Source organism: Canis lupus, chromosome 1, assembly GCF_011100685.1.
Source record: "Canis lupus familiaris isolate Mischka breed German Shepherd chromosome 1, alternate assembly UU_Cfam_GSD_1.0, whole genome shotgun sequence".
NCBI classification, from domain to species: domain Eukaryota; kingdom Metazoa; phylum Chordata; class Mammalia; order Carnivora; family Canidae; genus Canis; species Canis lupus.
Genome location: NC_049222.1, coordinates 114,042,307 through 114,057,707, shown reverse-complemented (window position 1 = coordinate 114,057,707; position 15,401 = coordinate 114,042,307). Strand labels below are relative to the sequence as shown.

General features: G+C 54.3%; 2 protein-coding genes and 1 long non-coding RNA gene across 8 annotated transcripts; 1 reads left to right on the top strand and 2 right to left on the bottom strand.

Annotated features, from left to right (window-relative positions):
* Window positions 1-488: 488 nt before the first annotated feature.
* Window positions 489-3,408, bottom strand: SERTAD1 (SERTA domain containing 1). Of its 2 annotated transcripts, none has more exons than XM_038525671.1 (2): window positions 3,249-3,408; window positions 489-1,550 (listed from the first exon to the last, which is right to left on the bottom strand). In XM_038525671.1, exon 2 carries the CDS (start codon window positions 1,548-1,550, stop codon window positions 837-839), a length of 714 nt encoding a protein of 237 aa, XP_038381599.1. In that variant the 5' UTR covers window positions 3,249-3,408; the 3' UTR covers window positions 489-836. The 2 variants fall into 2 exon arrangements, with proteins under 2 accessions (XP_038381599.1, XP_038381600.1); XM_038525672.1 differs by lacking the exon at window positions 3,249-3,408 and adding an exon at window positions 2,642-2,796.
* Window positions 3,409-9,589: 6,181 nt separating this feature from the next.
* On the bottom strand, window positions 9,590-15,330 carry SERTAD3 (SERTA domain containing 3). Of its 5 annotated transcripts, none has more exons than XM_038528855.1 (3): window positions 13,229-13,380; window positions 11,201-11,310; window positions 9,590-10,990 (listed from the first exon to the last, which is right to left on the bottom strand). In XM_038528855.1, the coding sequence occupies exon 3, from the start codon at window positions 10,982-10,984 to the stop codon at window positions 10,391-10,393; it is 594 nt and encodes a 197-aa protein (XP_038384783.1). In that variant the 5' UTR covers window positions 10,985-10,990; window positions 11,201-11,310; window positions 13,229-13,380; the 3' UTR covers window positions 9,590-10,390. The 5 variants fall into 5 exon arrangements, with proteins under 5 accessions (XP_038384783.1, XP_038384784.1, XP_038384781.1 ...); XM_038528854.1 differs by lacking the exon at window positions 13,229-13,380 and adding an exon at window positions 15,186-15,330 and having other exon boundaries at window positions 9,717-10,990; XM_038528856.1 differs by lacking the exon at window positions 11,201-11,310 and having other exon boundaries at window positions 13,229-13,384.
* On the top strand, window positions 13,179-14,003 carry LOC111098093. The gene is made up of 2 exons (XR_005354634.1): window positions 13,179-13,375; window positions 13,614-14,003. It is a non-coding gene; the product is annotated as an uncharacterized LOC111098093 (long non-coding RNA).
* Window positions 15,331-15,401: the final 71 nt, after the last annotated feature.

The following is a 15,401-nucleotide window of genomic DNA, read 5'->3' as shown; positions in this document are numbered from 1 at the left end:
GGGCTTTTATTTCTGGCTCATTCTGAAAGCTCCCTTTTGCCCACCTCCACCCCCCACCCCCCACCCCTCGCCAGCTCCAAGACACACAGGTACACTCCAAGCAAGGAAGGACACGACTTCAAGGGGCCCAGGTTCCTCCATGGCCACCACCACCATTATGTACACACACAGGTGCATCAGGGAAACCTGGCTGGGTATGTTCTGGGGAGTTTTCTAGAGGGCCAGTTACCAGAGCTAATTGATCTGCTTATCAAACCAATAAAGCAGTAAAGCTCACGATTTGAAACCCACCTCCACACGTGATGACCTCTCAGAGCTTCTGGGCTGTAAAGTGAGGATAGTAATAATGCCCACCTTGTTCAGCTGATGGGAAGAGTTAACACACGTCCAGTGCTAAGCACTGTGCCAGGTACACACAGTCCATGCTCACTAAATGTTGGAGAACATCATGATACCCTTGCCTTAGCCCAGAGACAAAGCACACAGACTTGAAATTTCCCAGGACTGGTTTTTAATTTCCATAAAATGGTGCGGTCTCTTCCCACATCAGGGAAAGAGTATCCCAGGCTATAACCCCTGGGGATTCAGTCCAGTACAGGGCCCGGTCCAAATCACATTCCAGCCACCAGGCCCTGTGATCCCATCCCAAGGGCCAATCCCAGACTCCCCTCATTAGTCCTAGACAAGAGGACAGAGGTGAAGTTGCTCAGGACTGGATTCTGTCTCTCCAAAGGCCCTCTCTCTGCTCTAAGGAAGCCAGCTGTGTCTTTCCAAGGAGAGTTGGTCCAGCCACCAGGCTCAGTTTGGACACCAGACCACCATCCCAGTTGTGGGGATCAGCGCCCTGGACCCGGTGGCCGCTCCAGTGCCTGTGTGCCCACCAACACGTCCAGGAGGTAGTCCAGCTCAGCCTCATCCAGTTCCAGAGCCTCCTCCTTGCCAGGCCCATCCTCAGGGCCAGGTTTGAGGCCCTCGGAGGCTGGTGCCCAAAGTTCACTGTCATACATAGAGGTGTCGATGTCCTCAAACAGACCCTCAAGCTCATCGTCCAGCAGACAGCCAGTGGCTGGGCCCAGCAGGTCCAAGGCACCCAGGTTGGGTGGGGATCCTCCAGTGGGGCGGCCCGGTGGCCCCTCGTCCACCAAGGGCTGGGGGGCCTGGCTCAGGCCCTCGATATGGCTGAGGTCCTCCAGAAGGCTGGCCATGGAGGCTGAGAGGGCAGCGTCTGAGCTGGCCAGCAGATTGTCAGCCACACAAGGGGCCGCAGGCGGGCTGGGCACAGGTGGCAGGGTAGGTTCAGGTGCCATGGATGCCTGGATGCGCCGCAGCGTGTTCACTACCAGTACCAGGTGCCGCAGGTCCGGCTCACTCTGCCGCAGGCTGTGGTGGAGCTTGAGCACAGAAAGGTCCAAGAGGGAACTGGAGGCCACGGCCGGGGGGGCCTGTGCCACTGCTGGGAGGCTGGGATCCAGCCACCAGGAGTCCACTGCCAGGGCTTCCTTCTCCCGCTCCTCCTCCCGCTTGCGCTTCAGACCTTTGCTCAGCATCATCTGCAGGGAGGGAGGAGTCATTCAGTTATGGAAAGTCAATGTTAAGTTAAAAACCCTGTCTCTGATAACTTATGTCTGGTGTGATCTTGAGCAGGCCATTTAATTTCTTGAACCTGTGCTTTCTTAGGGAAACCTGAAGATATGAGTGATCATAGTATCTACCTCATGGAGCTGTTATATAGAGTAAATGTGGTAACGTACAAAAAAGCACTTACAACAGTGCCTAGTACATTGTAACGATTCTTATTAACAAATACTCTTAATAGCTATTATTATGTATTTCTTCAGTGAACCATGTGAAATGCCCAAAATTCAATCTTTTTAACTCATGAAAGCAGCTGTTTTACATAGTTCCATCCGACACTTACTGTCTACTACCCATCAGACAAATAAATAAATAAATACAGGAAATGTAGAGGTGTGCTAGGAAGATATTCAAAGGTTCTGGGGAGTGGTCACGGAAGGCTCCTCCGAGGTGACATTTTAGCTGACCCTTCCTCAAGCAGGAGGAGCCACCCACAGAAGGACCAGGGGAAAGCATTCCGGGAAGAGAGAACAACAAGGGCAAAGAAAGACCTGGAGGCTGGATGAGCATGAACTGAAAAAAAACAAAACAAAACAAAACAAAATAAAACACCAGTGTGGTCAGCGCAGAGTGACACGGAAGGGGACCGGGTTTGGAGAGCAAGCAGAGGCAAGGAGTTTGGATTTTACTGTGAGTGTCATTGAAGGATTTTGAGCAGGGAACACGGGTGGTGTTGTGAACTGATTAGATTTCCAGAAGATCCCCCCTCGGCTGCTTCGAGTTAGATGAGGGTGAAAGGAAGGGAAACGGGGAAGAGCGCGGTCCTGAGCTCCATTCAGAGGCCACCGCGCTCTGGGGCGGGTGATGGTGGGGGCCTGAAGTGGAAGGTGGAGGGCAGTGGACATGGAAAGAAGTTGGTTGCTTCCGGATTTCTTTGGGAGGCAGAGTAGACATGGCTCGCTGGGAAATCCTGACCGGCACCGGGGGGTCACCAAGAGAACTTTGAGGACCCACACTCTCCCCGAGATAGGGGCCCCTGGCGTTCTGGACGCCAGGCCCAACTTACTTTCTTGAGCCTGGAAGCTTGAAGGCTCCAATCCCCTTGCCCAACAGGACCTTAAAAGCGACTCCTCACACTTCTCAAAACGGTCCTCGCCTCCTTCCCCGAAGACCCGGGAGTCCAGAACCGCAGGAATTCAGGCGCCCCCCTCCCCGGACTCCGCCCCCCCGTCCCGGCGCCCCCTAGCGGCGCCAGAACGGCTTTCCCCGGGGATTCCGGCCCCTCGGACCCCGGGATCCTCGATACGGCCCCACGTCCTGGCTGTCGTTCCTGCCCGCAGCGCAGGGCCGTGCGGGCCGGGAACCCCGAGGGCTGTTCTGCTCTCTCGGCCTGTGCTCGCTTCCGGCAGGCAGTGGAGGCGGCTCCTCCCGAAGCGGCGGCGGCGGCGGGGGCGGGTGAGTCACGCAGCCGGAGCCAGAGAGCCGGCGCCTCCGCCCCCTTCCCGGGCTGCGGCGTGATTCACCCAGCCCGGCCGGGCGACACTCGGGGGCCCGCGCATCTCGATCCCGGGCAGCCCCGGCGCGCACCGGCCGGACCCGGGGATCGAACCTGCCAAACGACCCCCTCGCGGGTTTCCCTTCTCGCCTCGGCCCCCTTCACTTCATTTACATACCTAGCTCACCCGCTGCCAATCAGAACGAAGAGGGATCCACGCGCAGCCAATCAGGGAGCGGCGACGGCAGCATCGCTCGCTCGCTCTCCTTCAGCAGCCGGCGCCTGGGTCGGTAGACGCAGTTCTGACTCCGGCGCACGACTCCAGGCTCCTGACTCCCCTTAACTACCGCCCACTCCCGCGGTGGCCCCGCCCTCGGCCCGCGATTGGCCTTGGGCGGTGATGGGCGGGGCCTGGAGAAGGAAGGTTCGAAGGGAGGGGAGGGTGGCTTCAGGGCGCATGCCTGGCGACTGTGTAAGGAGCCGAGGCCAGGTGGGGTGGCTGTGTTCACTGCGGGGCAGTGGCTGGGAGGGGTTTCTTCCTTCTCAAGGTGTGAGCCCCTCACACCTGCCCGTACATTTGCCAAACCCAGCAATTGAGCAACTTACAGACCCAGTCCTAACAGAGGTCTGCACTCTAAGCCAGATAAGCATGGGTTCAAATTCTGACCACTTACTCAACGTGCGATCTAGGGAAAAAAAAATCCTTGGACCTCTCTGAGCCACACACAAAGTCTGTTAAATGGACAGCTTCTTGCCTACCTCTTGAGAGTCGGGAAAATTAAAATAAGGTTGTGTCTTTAAGAGCACCATAGCGCACTAAGCAAATGCTGAGCAGTTGGACTCAATAGTGGTTACAGGAGGGGGAGGGGGAGCCGGTGGGGATAGGAATAGAGCCACTGGAGTCACATCCTGGGCTCCATTCCCTAAGTAGCTGTGTGACCTTGGGCAAGTAATTTTAATCCCAAAGGTCTCAGTTTCCTCACCTTTTTAAAATGAGAGTATTTTGAGGATTAAAAAGAATAATCACACAGGGGCCCGAGGCAGGCTCAGTCGAGAGCATGTGACTCTTGACCTCTAAGTTATGAGTTCAAGGCCCCCGCGCTGGGGGCAGAGATTCTTTTTTTTTTTTTTTTTTTTAAGATTTTATTTATTTACTCATGAGAGACACAGGCAGAGGGAGAGGCAGGCTCCCTGGTGGGAGCCCAAACAAGATTCAATTCTAGATCCCAGGATCATGACCTGAGGCAAAGGCAGATAGATGCTCAACCGCTGACCCACCCAGGCGTCCCAGGTGTAGACATTTCATAAAAATAAGATCTAAAAGAAAAAAAGAGGGGCGTGTGGGTGGCTCAGGTCATGATCCTAGGGTTCTGGGATCAAGTCCCACATCTGGCTCCCTACTCAGCAGGGAGTCTGCTTCTCCATCTCCCTCTACCCCTCCCCCTTGCTCATGCTCTCTCTCAAATAAATAAAAAAAGAAAAAAATAATCCCACAAAGTGCTCAGAATGGTGCACAACATGTCCTTTTGTTGGTAGTAATAGCTGTTGTGGTTATAGCACAGGTGCTTAATTCAAGGCAGGACACCTGGGGTCGGGTATGGGTAGACAGGAAGTTAACGCTTGTCTGGTAAACTGACAAGGGGACTTAACTTCTCCAAGTAGCTCATTTGCTAACTCTTTTTGAATTGTGGGAAGAACTGTTGTGAATAGAGTTCCTGGCCAAAGTAAGCTCTAGAAAATGCTAACTAAACTAGTTGATTCAGGTAGCAATTATCAATGGATGTTCAAACCTTAGGGTGAAAGGTTAACCGGATCTTGGCAGGCTCCCACACATACCTCTACTAGGGTTACTTACAAACTGCAAAGGGGGAAATAGTCTTTTATGATGTGGAGATGTGATGCTCACCACCTTAACCATGCAATAAAACTCTACATCCACCATAATGGGACACCCTGACACTGGGTGCCACCTGACATGATGCATTAGGAAGTACATGACATTCCCTATGGAGTCTCCCTGTTAACTTTCACAAACTGAATCTCATGGAGCCTCTAGACCTAATCTTCAGCTTACAGGAAACAGAGAGGAACAAATTTTACAGGAACACAAATACAGAATGTGGGACATCTGCAAGCACAACTAGGCTGTTCCACCAAAAATTCAATTTTGAGAAAACAGAGAAAGGGACTGGTGGGGTTGGTGGTGGAGAATTTTCCAGAATGAAAGTTACTATATGATTTCTTTATTACAACCAAATAAGCATAGGAACTCTTACTAAATCCTGATTTGGGAAGTGGTGGGGGGGATAGCTACATGCCCCCCCCCATGTTTAATATATGCTTAAAATTTTTCATAATAAAAACAGAGTAAAATGCTAATTAGAACCAGGCCCCTGCCAGGCAAATTCACAGAATTTTCTCCCTAACCTATCTTCATGACCTGGGAAAAAAAGGTGGCTCTGAGTCTCCAAGTGGCTTGCTCCGGATCACATGCTGGAGAGCTCACAGGAGTCTCAAGAGCTTGATTAACATGTATTTATTGAGCATCTACTGTATTCTAGGCACCGTGGTAGACACTAGGGGTACAGTACTGGATAAGCCTCACACGGTCTCTCTGTTCATGGATCAGGAGAGGGGTAAGCAGAGGAAAGAAGTGTGAAAACAAAAACACTCATGGATGGAACACCTTCTGTGTGCCAGGCACTCTGGCAGGTATTGATGATAGGGCAGCAATATTATAGACAAAAATCCCTGATGTGAGGAGGTGGACCATACACTTTATAATAAAGAAATAATTTAGTATCTTGGAAGGTGACCAGTGAAAAGGAAAGGAATAAAGCAGAGCAGGAGAGGAAAGTGTGTGTGGTGTGCGGTGTCTGTAGATAGGGTGCTGGTGCTGGTGCTGGTAGAAAGTTCCCTGAGGAGGTGACATTGAGTAGACCCGGTGAAATGAGAGAGGTAGTAAAGCTCTGGAAGAAGAATCTTCCAGCCAGAGGGCAGGGCCAAAGCAAAGGCCGCGAAGCCCGAGCGGGCCGGGAGCCGGGCCAGTGTCCCCGGGCTGCAGGCTGCCTGGCGGGGTCGGAGAAGCTTTCAGGCCGTTTAGAGCCCTCGGCGGAACGTTAGGTTTTTATTCCGAGCGGGACGAGACCCTGCGAGATGAATGAGGAAGAAGAGAATTTCGGTCTCCGCTCAGTGCCTCGAAGAAAACAAAATAGGGGCGGAGACTAGGGAGGCCTGTGCCAGGGTGGTCCAGGGGAGCGTCCCTGAGGAGGCGACCCCGGAGCTGAGACCAGAGAGCGCAGAAGGAGCCAGGAATTCAAAGGGCTGGGGGAAGGGAAAGGGAGAGAGGTCAGGCCTTGGGAAATGAAACCAGAAGCCAGAAGCCAGCCGGCGTGCCCGGCAGGCCCGGGGAGGAGCCTCCGCCCGCGGGGAGGGGGAGGGGGAGGGGCGCGCCCGCCCCCGGCCGGCCGCCGCACCCGGCCTCTGGGGAGCCAGCAGGCGCCGGGCCGGCTCCCGCCGCCGCCGCCGCCCGCGGGGCATTCGGCCGCGCCGCCAGCTCCGGGGGGAGGGGCGAGTGGGCGGGGCCCGGCGCGGCCACGCCCCCGAGGCGGCCGCGCCCCCTCCCTCCTGCCGCCCCCGCCCCCTCCCTCGCCGCGGGCGGGAGGCGGGCGGTTTGGGGAGGGTGGACTCTGCCCTCAGACCCGGTCACTGTGCGGGCCAGGCCTCTCCACTGCTCTCAGTTCTTCAACCCGGCAAGAGCTGGGCCTCTCCGAGCCTCAGTTTATCTGGAAAGTGGGGGTGCTCCTTAAGCTGCCCCCCACTGTGCTGCTAGCAAGCTACACGATGCCTTTTCACTCGGTTATCTGTGGGGCAAAGAGGGCCTATTAAAAGGTGAGTGAGGGATCCCTGGGTGGCGCAGCGGTTTGGCGCCTGCCTTTGGCCCAGGGCGCGATCCTGGAGACCCGGGATCGAATCCCACGTCGGGCTCCCGGTGCATGGAGCCTGCTTCTCCCTCTGCCTGTGTCTCTGCCTCTCTCTCTCTCTCTCTGTGACTATCCTAAATAAATAAAAATTAAAAAAAAAAAAAAAGGTGAGTGAGGTCTCGTCCCTCCTCTGCTCAGCAGCCTTCCATGGATTCATCTCATTCGGTAAGGCTCAGTCCTTCCTGCGGGACACCCGTAAGACCCTACATCTCATTCATCTCGTCTCCTAGGATGCCCCCTTCCTGTACACTCTGCTCCAGCCACACTGACCTCTTCAGGGTCCGGCAAACACTCTACTTGTGCTCCGACCTCAGGGCCTTTGCACTCACTGTTACCTATGCCAGGATTATTCCTCTACAGACTGACGTTGACTCATTTCTCACCTCCTTCAGGTCTTTACTCAAATGTCACCTTGTCAGTGAGGCCTTCTTTGGCCATCTCATTTAAGTAGCAACACCCCCATCCATCACTTTTCTGCTTTCTTTTTCGGTATAGCATTTATCAGATTGCATATTTTACTTATTTTTGTGTCTATTTCAGCCTTCCCCCACTACGATGCTGTATGAAAGCAAGAGCTGTGTGTTTTATTCCCACGCCTGGAAGAGGACTAGGCCCATAGTAGGAACTTAATACATTCGAGTGACAGTTGGAATCCTTGGGGTACATCAGGTCCTCCTTTTCCTGGCTTACGCAATTGCTCAGTGAGGCAGGTATTACTGCAGGCTTGAGGTTGGGACATGCTGGGGTGTCTGAAGAACTGTAGAGAATGTTATAAGCTGGAGCACAGGAGTGGTGGGGTGGGGGTTGGTGTGAGGATTAATTCAGAGAGGTAAGAGGGAGAGAGTTGACGGTTGTAAAGTCAGGAGTTCATTTTTTCAACGATAGCAAAAATAATTGTTTTTGAGTGCACACCTGTACTGAGCATAGTTCTAGGCACTGGGCATACAGCTAGGCTAAGACCAGCAAAACTCCTCTCTCTCAGAGTTGCTAATAGACCAGGAGGCTAGTCATAAATAGGTAATAAATAACTTGAGATAGGATAGCTGCTACTAGAAAATCAGAGTGTGGTGTGTGTGGGGGGGTACACCTGGACATGTTGAGATACTCAGGGTAGGGAAGGCCACTCTGAGAAGGGGGCATTTGATTTGGTGAAGCTATAGGGGAAATGTCCTCTGGGCCACTAACAAGTGCAAAGGCCCTGGGGCAGATGAACTTGGGGTCAAATGAGACCAATGTGACTGGAGGTGAGGCAGAGTGGGAGATTAAATTGCAAAGTTAGGAGCAAGGTTATGTCTTACACGCCCTGGTGAGGTTGGGGTTTTGAAGTCACTGAGACTTTTAAGTAGGGATAAGACATAATCCAACAGGCATCCATATTGAAACATATGCACCTTGAGCTTCTCATGACCGTCTCTTCTGCTTGGCATCCATCTGTCAGCTACCCAAGGGCTTTTAGACTTCGACGCAAAGCCCCTCTCAGGGCAAGAATCTTGGCTTTGGACCTGAAAGCACAGGCAAAAATCCCCCTTTCCTGGCCTGCGGACTCCACCCTGGCATGGTTCCTCTTTGCAGACCTTCCAGAAAAAGTCCCTAATGCTGTGTAAACTCACCTGCTAAGGCTTCAAAGGTCTCTGCAGAGACTTAGCCAGTGCAAGGATGTATCACATTGCATCTCCCTGGGCCTCCCTCTCTTCTCCACTCACCAGCCTGGGCTTGTACCTCCCAAGTAAATCCTTAGCACTGTAACTTCTGTCTGGTCAACATTTTTCTAGAAAAATTTACTTTTTTAAAAAGTAATTTGTTTTAAAAATTTTTTTCTTGAGAGAGAGCAAGCATAAGCCGGGGGAGTGGCAGAGGGAGAGGCAGGCTCCCTGCTCAGCAGGGTACTCAACATGGGGCTCCATCCCAGGACTCTGAGATTCTGACCTGAGCCAAAGGCAGACGCTTAATTGAGCCACCCAGGGGCCCTTAGAAAGCTCTCTTAATGCTGGCTATCTCTGGGCCTTTTTTTTTTTTTTTTTAAGATTTTATTTATTCAAGAGAGACAGAGAAGAGCAGAGATACACAGGCAGAGGGAGAAGCAGGCTCCATGCAGGGTCTCCAGGATTACGCCCTGGGCTGAAGGCGGTGCTAAACCGCTGGGCCACCAGGGATGCCCTGAGCCTTTTCTTTCCACTCCGGACTCTAGCAATACATTGCATACAATGAAAGGAATGACTTTTTAAGTGCTAAAAGTGACCTATCCTTTTGGTTAATGCATGGGACTCAGTTTCTCCCTCCTGTGTGCATCCACGTGGCTAGGAACTCTAAGTTTGCCAAGAAGAAAAAACAAATAGTGAAGAACCAGTCTCTGGAAGACAACTTAAGAGTCCAAACTCCCTGGTCCTTGTTTTTCTTGCAGTGTGACCCAGAGCAACGATTTGGCCCCTCTGAGCTTGAGGTTCCTCCCATGTAAAACCAGGTAACAGAAATATTATCACGAAGATTAAGTGACTTAATTAAAACAAAGTGGATAGAATAGTACTCTTAAAAGGACTCAGCAAATATTATGTTTAATAATATGTCTGCCCTCACTTCGGCAGGTAAAGGGTACAGGTGTCCAGGGAGCTTGCCAGGTCCCTCCCACTGACCCAATGAAAGTTTAGAAACTTTTAGGCAACACCATCCCTCCCAAAATACTTTTATTAAAAAAAAAAGTAATTACAAACAACTGAAAAACAAAAACAAAACCCACCACAAAACCCGCCTTTCTTTTAAATAACGCGGCATGGAGCGGTTTGGTTTCCACCCTATTGCACGTGGTCCGGCCTGGTTATGAATCAGGAGACTGCTGGGACTGGGGTCTTGCCAAAGAGGTGGGGGCTTGACCTTTGGGGGGAGGAGGCCAGCCCCTCCTGCTCCCTTGAGGTGCAAGAGGCAAAATCTGAGTTCCCATAGCAACCAGGCAGCATATCCCAGTCATCATCTGTCAGGCCCAGCTTTATCTTCCCTGAGGCCCCAGTGGTCACAAGGGGAGTAGGAACTGGAAGGAAGGGCAGAAGAGATGTGGGAAGTGGGAAATCAGACTCCCTGAAACAGAGTCGCGTTAAGGCATTTGGAACAGATAAATTACTTCAGGAAAACCCACCTTCACAGAAGGCTGTGGTAACCAGACACACACACATGCAAGATGGTTTGTGGAACCCTGAAATGGGAAGAAAGGAGGCCAGAGTCACGGTGTAGAGCCCCCACCAAGACACACACACACACACACACACACACACACACACACGGAGTTGCATCCAGGAATCCAGCCCACTGAGGCTAGGATGAGGAAAAGAGCCCCCCAGTCAAAGTTTCAGGACCCCAGAATGATTTCCATAATGTGATCTAGTTCATTCCACTCCCAGGACCCTGGGGCACAGAAGAGGTTGTGAGGCTCTGGTGGGGCCGGTGCAGGCTCCTTCTCCACTGCAGATGTGTCAATGTCCAGAAAGAAGTCATCCAGACCAGAGTCCCCCAGGTACCGGGAGCTCAGGGCTTCTAAGAAGACTGGATCAGGCTGGGGCAGCACTTCGTTCTGGGGGCCTGGGGGAGCCACTGGATTCTGAGGGGGCTCTGTCTCATCCATGGACGTCTCCAGTTCCCTGAGAATAGAGCCGATGGTGGCTGACAGGGAGAAGTCCTCTTCGCCCAGGAAGAGGGGCTCAGGGGGCAAGGCAGGTGCTGGAGCCAGGCAGAGTGCGGCCTGGAGCTGCTGGAGGGTATTGTGGATGAGGACATGCCTGCGTAGGCTGGGTGCTCGGGGGCCCAGGCTTCTCTGGACTTTGTCTAAGGAGATTCGAAGCAGGGCTTGCTGGTAGCTCCGCAGGCCTGCTGGACCCCAGTCCCATTTCTCATCCTCCTCTTCCTCCTCTAAATCTGAGTGTTTCCTCTTCAAGCCTCCTACCATGATGCCCTGTAGAGAGAAGAGGGGGCAAGTCAGACGCAGCGGGGCTAGTTCAAATCCCAAATCTATAAAATGGGCATAATGTGAATCCTGTAGGGCTGCAGAGGAGATTAAAAGGACTAGAAGAAAATGATGAAGAGAACAAGATCTGGACTGAAACATAGCTGGGTTGCCTGTGTGGTGGTGAACTGTGAATTTGCCTCCTTGGGGCTCAATTACCTCATCTCCAAGACAAGGATCCTGATTCAAGTCACAAAGCTGTTCTTTCTACAATACTCCTGTCTTCCAAAGTGTCACACAAGGACAGATGTGGAGTACGCGGACCTGGACTGGAGGCAGGGAAACCTGGGTTTGAATTCTGCCCTTGACACTGCCCCACTGCTTGATCTTTGTAAGTTACAGACATCACCTCTCTGGGTCTGTTTCCTTCGGTAAAATGAGGATTGTAAAAATTCTCCCCGTATTCTCAAGGAGATCCCACGTGTAATATGCACGGGGCCCATCTACAGTTAACCTTAACCAACATATTCATTCAATATTTTTATCGATTAACTGCCTATTATACTCCAGTCACCTGGAGCCCTGTAGGACACGTATTTGTCCAGACTCTTTTCACAGGGAGGATATTTCTTCTTTGTAAAAAAAGATTTTATTTATTTGAGAGAGCGAGCGTGGGGGATGGGGAGAGAGGGATGGGAGAAGCAGACTCCCCATAGACCGCGGAGCTGGAACCAGGGCTCCATCCCAGGACCGAGATCTTGACCTGAGCCGAAGTCACTTAACGGACTGAGCCACTCGGGCGCTACAGGGAGGCTATTTCTTCCCTTGTCCCGTTCCTAACCGACTGGAAGCACTCCCAAGAGCTGCGAAGGAGCCTCCCTCCTCTCGACCGCTCCTTCGGCTTCCCCCAAAGCGCGCCCCACAGGAAAACTTGCTAAAACTCGACTCACGCCAGGCTCCGCCCCCCCTCCACGGATCTCCATTCAGCATCCCGGCCCGCAACCATTTAGCCCAGGGGCTTCTGGGAAATGTGGGCCCAGAGCCGGCCGGCACGTGCGGGGACACGGAGCGTGCACTACAATCCCCAGAGGGCTCCGCACGCCACAGGGCGGACTCTCCCCCGCCCTCCCTCAGGGCATGCGCACAAGGGCCCGGGGCAGGTGGGGGAAGGGAACCCGGACGTCCAGCTGCCCGGCGCCTGCCGAGCCCCGCCCTCCGCTGCCTCCAGGGCGGCGGGTCTGAGCTCCACGCCCGGAGCGCCCCTCCCCCACTCCAGTCTCCGGCCCTAAAACTGCTTTCTCCCGGTCCTTCGAACCCCAAGAAGGCCCTAGATTCTTCCCCCAAACTGCTCTCGGGTCCAGAGACCCAAGGCCCCAACACGTCGCTCAAAAACTACAAGTGCTCTCCGACCTACTCCGTTCGGGGGACTAATTTTGATACCTTCACCCGTCCACTTTCCCCTATTCTCCCGTCTTTCAAACGCCTTTCGACTTCACCTCCAAACTCTCCCTCTGACTCTAAGACCTGAACGCGGGATTCTCAGCACCTCCTCTCCGCCACTGCGTCTCCCTCACCCAGATTCCTTGCACGTAGTTCTCTCGCTTTTCCAAAGGTCCGGGATCCCAGCCCCAACCCCTCACCCTTTTTCCAGAGCACTCGAGCCCCGAATTCAACCCGCCCGGGGGACCCGAATTGTCCTAATCTTCAGATTTCCTGCCCCAGAAGTTCCTTCCTTGGCTCTCTCGCTTCTCCAAACACCCTGGGTCCCAGCTTCAAAGTCCCTCCACTTGAAGATACTGCCCCCAACAACTTCGCCTTCAGGCCAGGATCTCGAATTCAGTCTCCAGCCCCCAAACCCCACCAACCCGCTCAGTCACCCTCATCTGCACCCCCCGACCCACGCCCAGACCCCGCCCTCACAACTCTCGGGGGCGCGTCTCCACCTCCCATAACCCAAGGCGAATCTCAAGCCGGGTGGCCTTTCTCTCTCTCACCTTAGCCACCAGGTTCGCAATGACCAAGTCCCGGACCGACCGCAGCACCACCAGTGCTGAGTAGCAGCCTCGCTCACCTCCCCAGGGCCTCTCGGTCTGGCCTCCGGCCCACCCAGCCCCGCCCCGGACCCGAACCGCGAGCCGCGATTGGCTGGAGTCCTGCCCGCCGCGGGGCGAGGATTGGCTGGGCGGAGCCACCGGCCGGTCGCCAGGAGACGCCCGCCCCGCCCTCCCTTTTCCTTCCACCCGGGACCTTTTAAAGGATTCCGACTGGCCCGGGGGGGCGGGGCCTCGTCTCTAGGGCGGAGGGCGGCGAGGACGTCAGAGCCGCTTCCTTCACCGCAGTCACGCTCCTCGCTCCAAAATCGTCAGCCTTCTCCCAGCGGTCCCTTTAGAGCAGGTGAGGACCCCCGTCCGAGGGCGAGGCTGCTTGGCACACCCCTCCCCTCTCCTCCCCTCCCCTCCCCGCTGGCGGAGGCCGCGCCCCCGGGGCTCCGAGGGCGGACGCTGCGGGGCGGAGGATGACGCAGCTCAAGACCAGCCAATAGTTCGGCGCGGCCTACGTTGCCTGGGCGATCGCAGCCGGGTTCCCGTCTCCCTGCCCCCCCAACAGTTTGCCCCGCGGCCTCTTTCTTCAGCCTCAGGGACTTCGCCGCACGTCCTGCGGTCGTCTCTCCTGCCGCCTCCCCTCCCACCCCCGGCGCCCCATCCTTCCTCGCTCAGGAGGGATGGCACCTCGGCTGGGAACTCGTTCCTTGCTCGCCACTGCCCTGGGGACAAAGTCCCAGCTCCTCCCTTTTTCCACAAAGCCCTTCACGGACTGGCCTGATGCACACTCCTCCTCGCTCCTCGCCTCCTGCGATGCGGCCCCAGTGATTGAGTTTCCATTTTTCCAAAATGACTTCAAGGGCCCGCCACCACCGTAAACCCTGAGATTTTTGTCCATTTTCTTCCCTGCCTTATCCCCAGTGTTTTAGGTACCATAGCAAGTCCTCAAAAATGGCAATAAAGGGCCTCTGGATCTTTAAGCTTGCTTCCCACATCCTTCAATTCCCAGGCCGCCGCCTCTCCCCAGAACTCCTCTCAAAAGTTTCCTCCTCCCAGAAGCCCTCCTTTGATGCTCCAGAGTGGGTTAGGCCCTCCCATTCTGGGCTGCTCCCGTGTCCCGGGCTTCCCCCGTCCTGGCCCTGTCCCCTCTGCCCATGCCTTCCATTCCTGGACCTGGGCGCCCACCGTGGGGACTGTGGGCCCTGCAGGCACCAAGGTTGTATCTGGGTCGCCCAGCGCTTGGTCCATAGCACCACCTAGCACATGGCTGGACACAAAGAAGGCACATTAAATGCCTAATGTGACAGAAAGAGAAAGAGGGCAGGAAAAAAACAGCGCTAGTGCCCTGAAAGCCTGAACCAGTCAGTAATGCCCCACCCCCATGTTTCACCAAGAGGAGGGAGGAGGAGGCTGTTTTCTCCAGGCTACCCCTGTGACGGGAGTTAGGCTTCTCAGACCAGTTATTACCGGTTGGAATTTGTCAACCAGTCATCCTGCTGCTTGCAGAAGCAATATAGGATTGGAATGGAATTACTATTTTTTTTGAGGAGAAGGGAAAAGATGTTGGGTGGGTAGGTGGGGGAAGCTGGAAATAGGGAGAGAGGACTGGCTCACTCAGACCAGGGAAAGGTGTCTCTGGGGAACATGGGCAGGGGACAGTAGATTCCAAAAAAGGACAGGATGAAGAAGGGATCATTCTTTCCCCTCCCCCTCCCAAACCTGCCCCTCTTCCAGGGCTCCCCTTCTCACCATGGCCCCACTCTAACCCTGTCTCCAGGTTCCAGCTCTATGCTTCTTTCTGGGTGTCTCTCTCCTTTCCATCATGGACTGTCCAGTCTGCTCATGCCCACCCTCGGGCCCCACTCAAGGCCTCCGTCTTGGTACCCTGGGGCTCCAGCCCTTACTCTTGCACTCCTCTGATCCACATTCACATGGCAGCCAAGGGCAGCTTTATAAAACACAAACCTGGCTGTGCCCCCCACCCCACCTCTCTCCTGCTCCACTCCTTGCACAGAACCTCAGAATAAAGCTCAGGCTTTTTACAATGATTCTGCACAGGTTAGCTTCCATGTAACAGCCTCTTGGGGATGACCACTCCTCCCCTTGGAGCAAAGTATTATTAACTTGTTGGCTCCTCAAGCTGGGTCAGGTAGCTCCCTCACCCCTCTGGGCTTCCTCCTTCGGAGCTGTGGCCACTCTGGGTTGTCACTGTCATGGGCTGGGGTGTCTTCCTTGCAGGACCGTGAGATCTGTGAAGGTAAGGTTGCCCCCTGGGTCCTCACAGTCCTCCCTTGGTTTCTAGCACAGGGCCAGACGAGGAAATGAGTGAAAATCTTACACAGAGGCAGATAGAAACACTGAATCACCCAGACAAAACT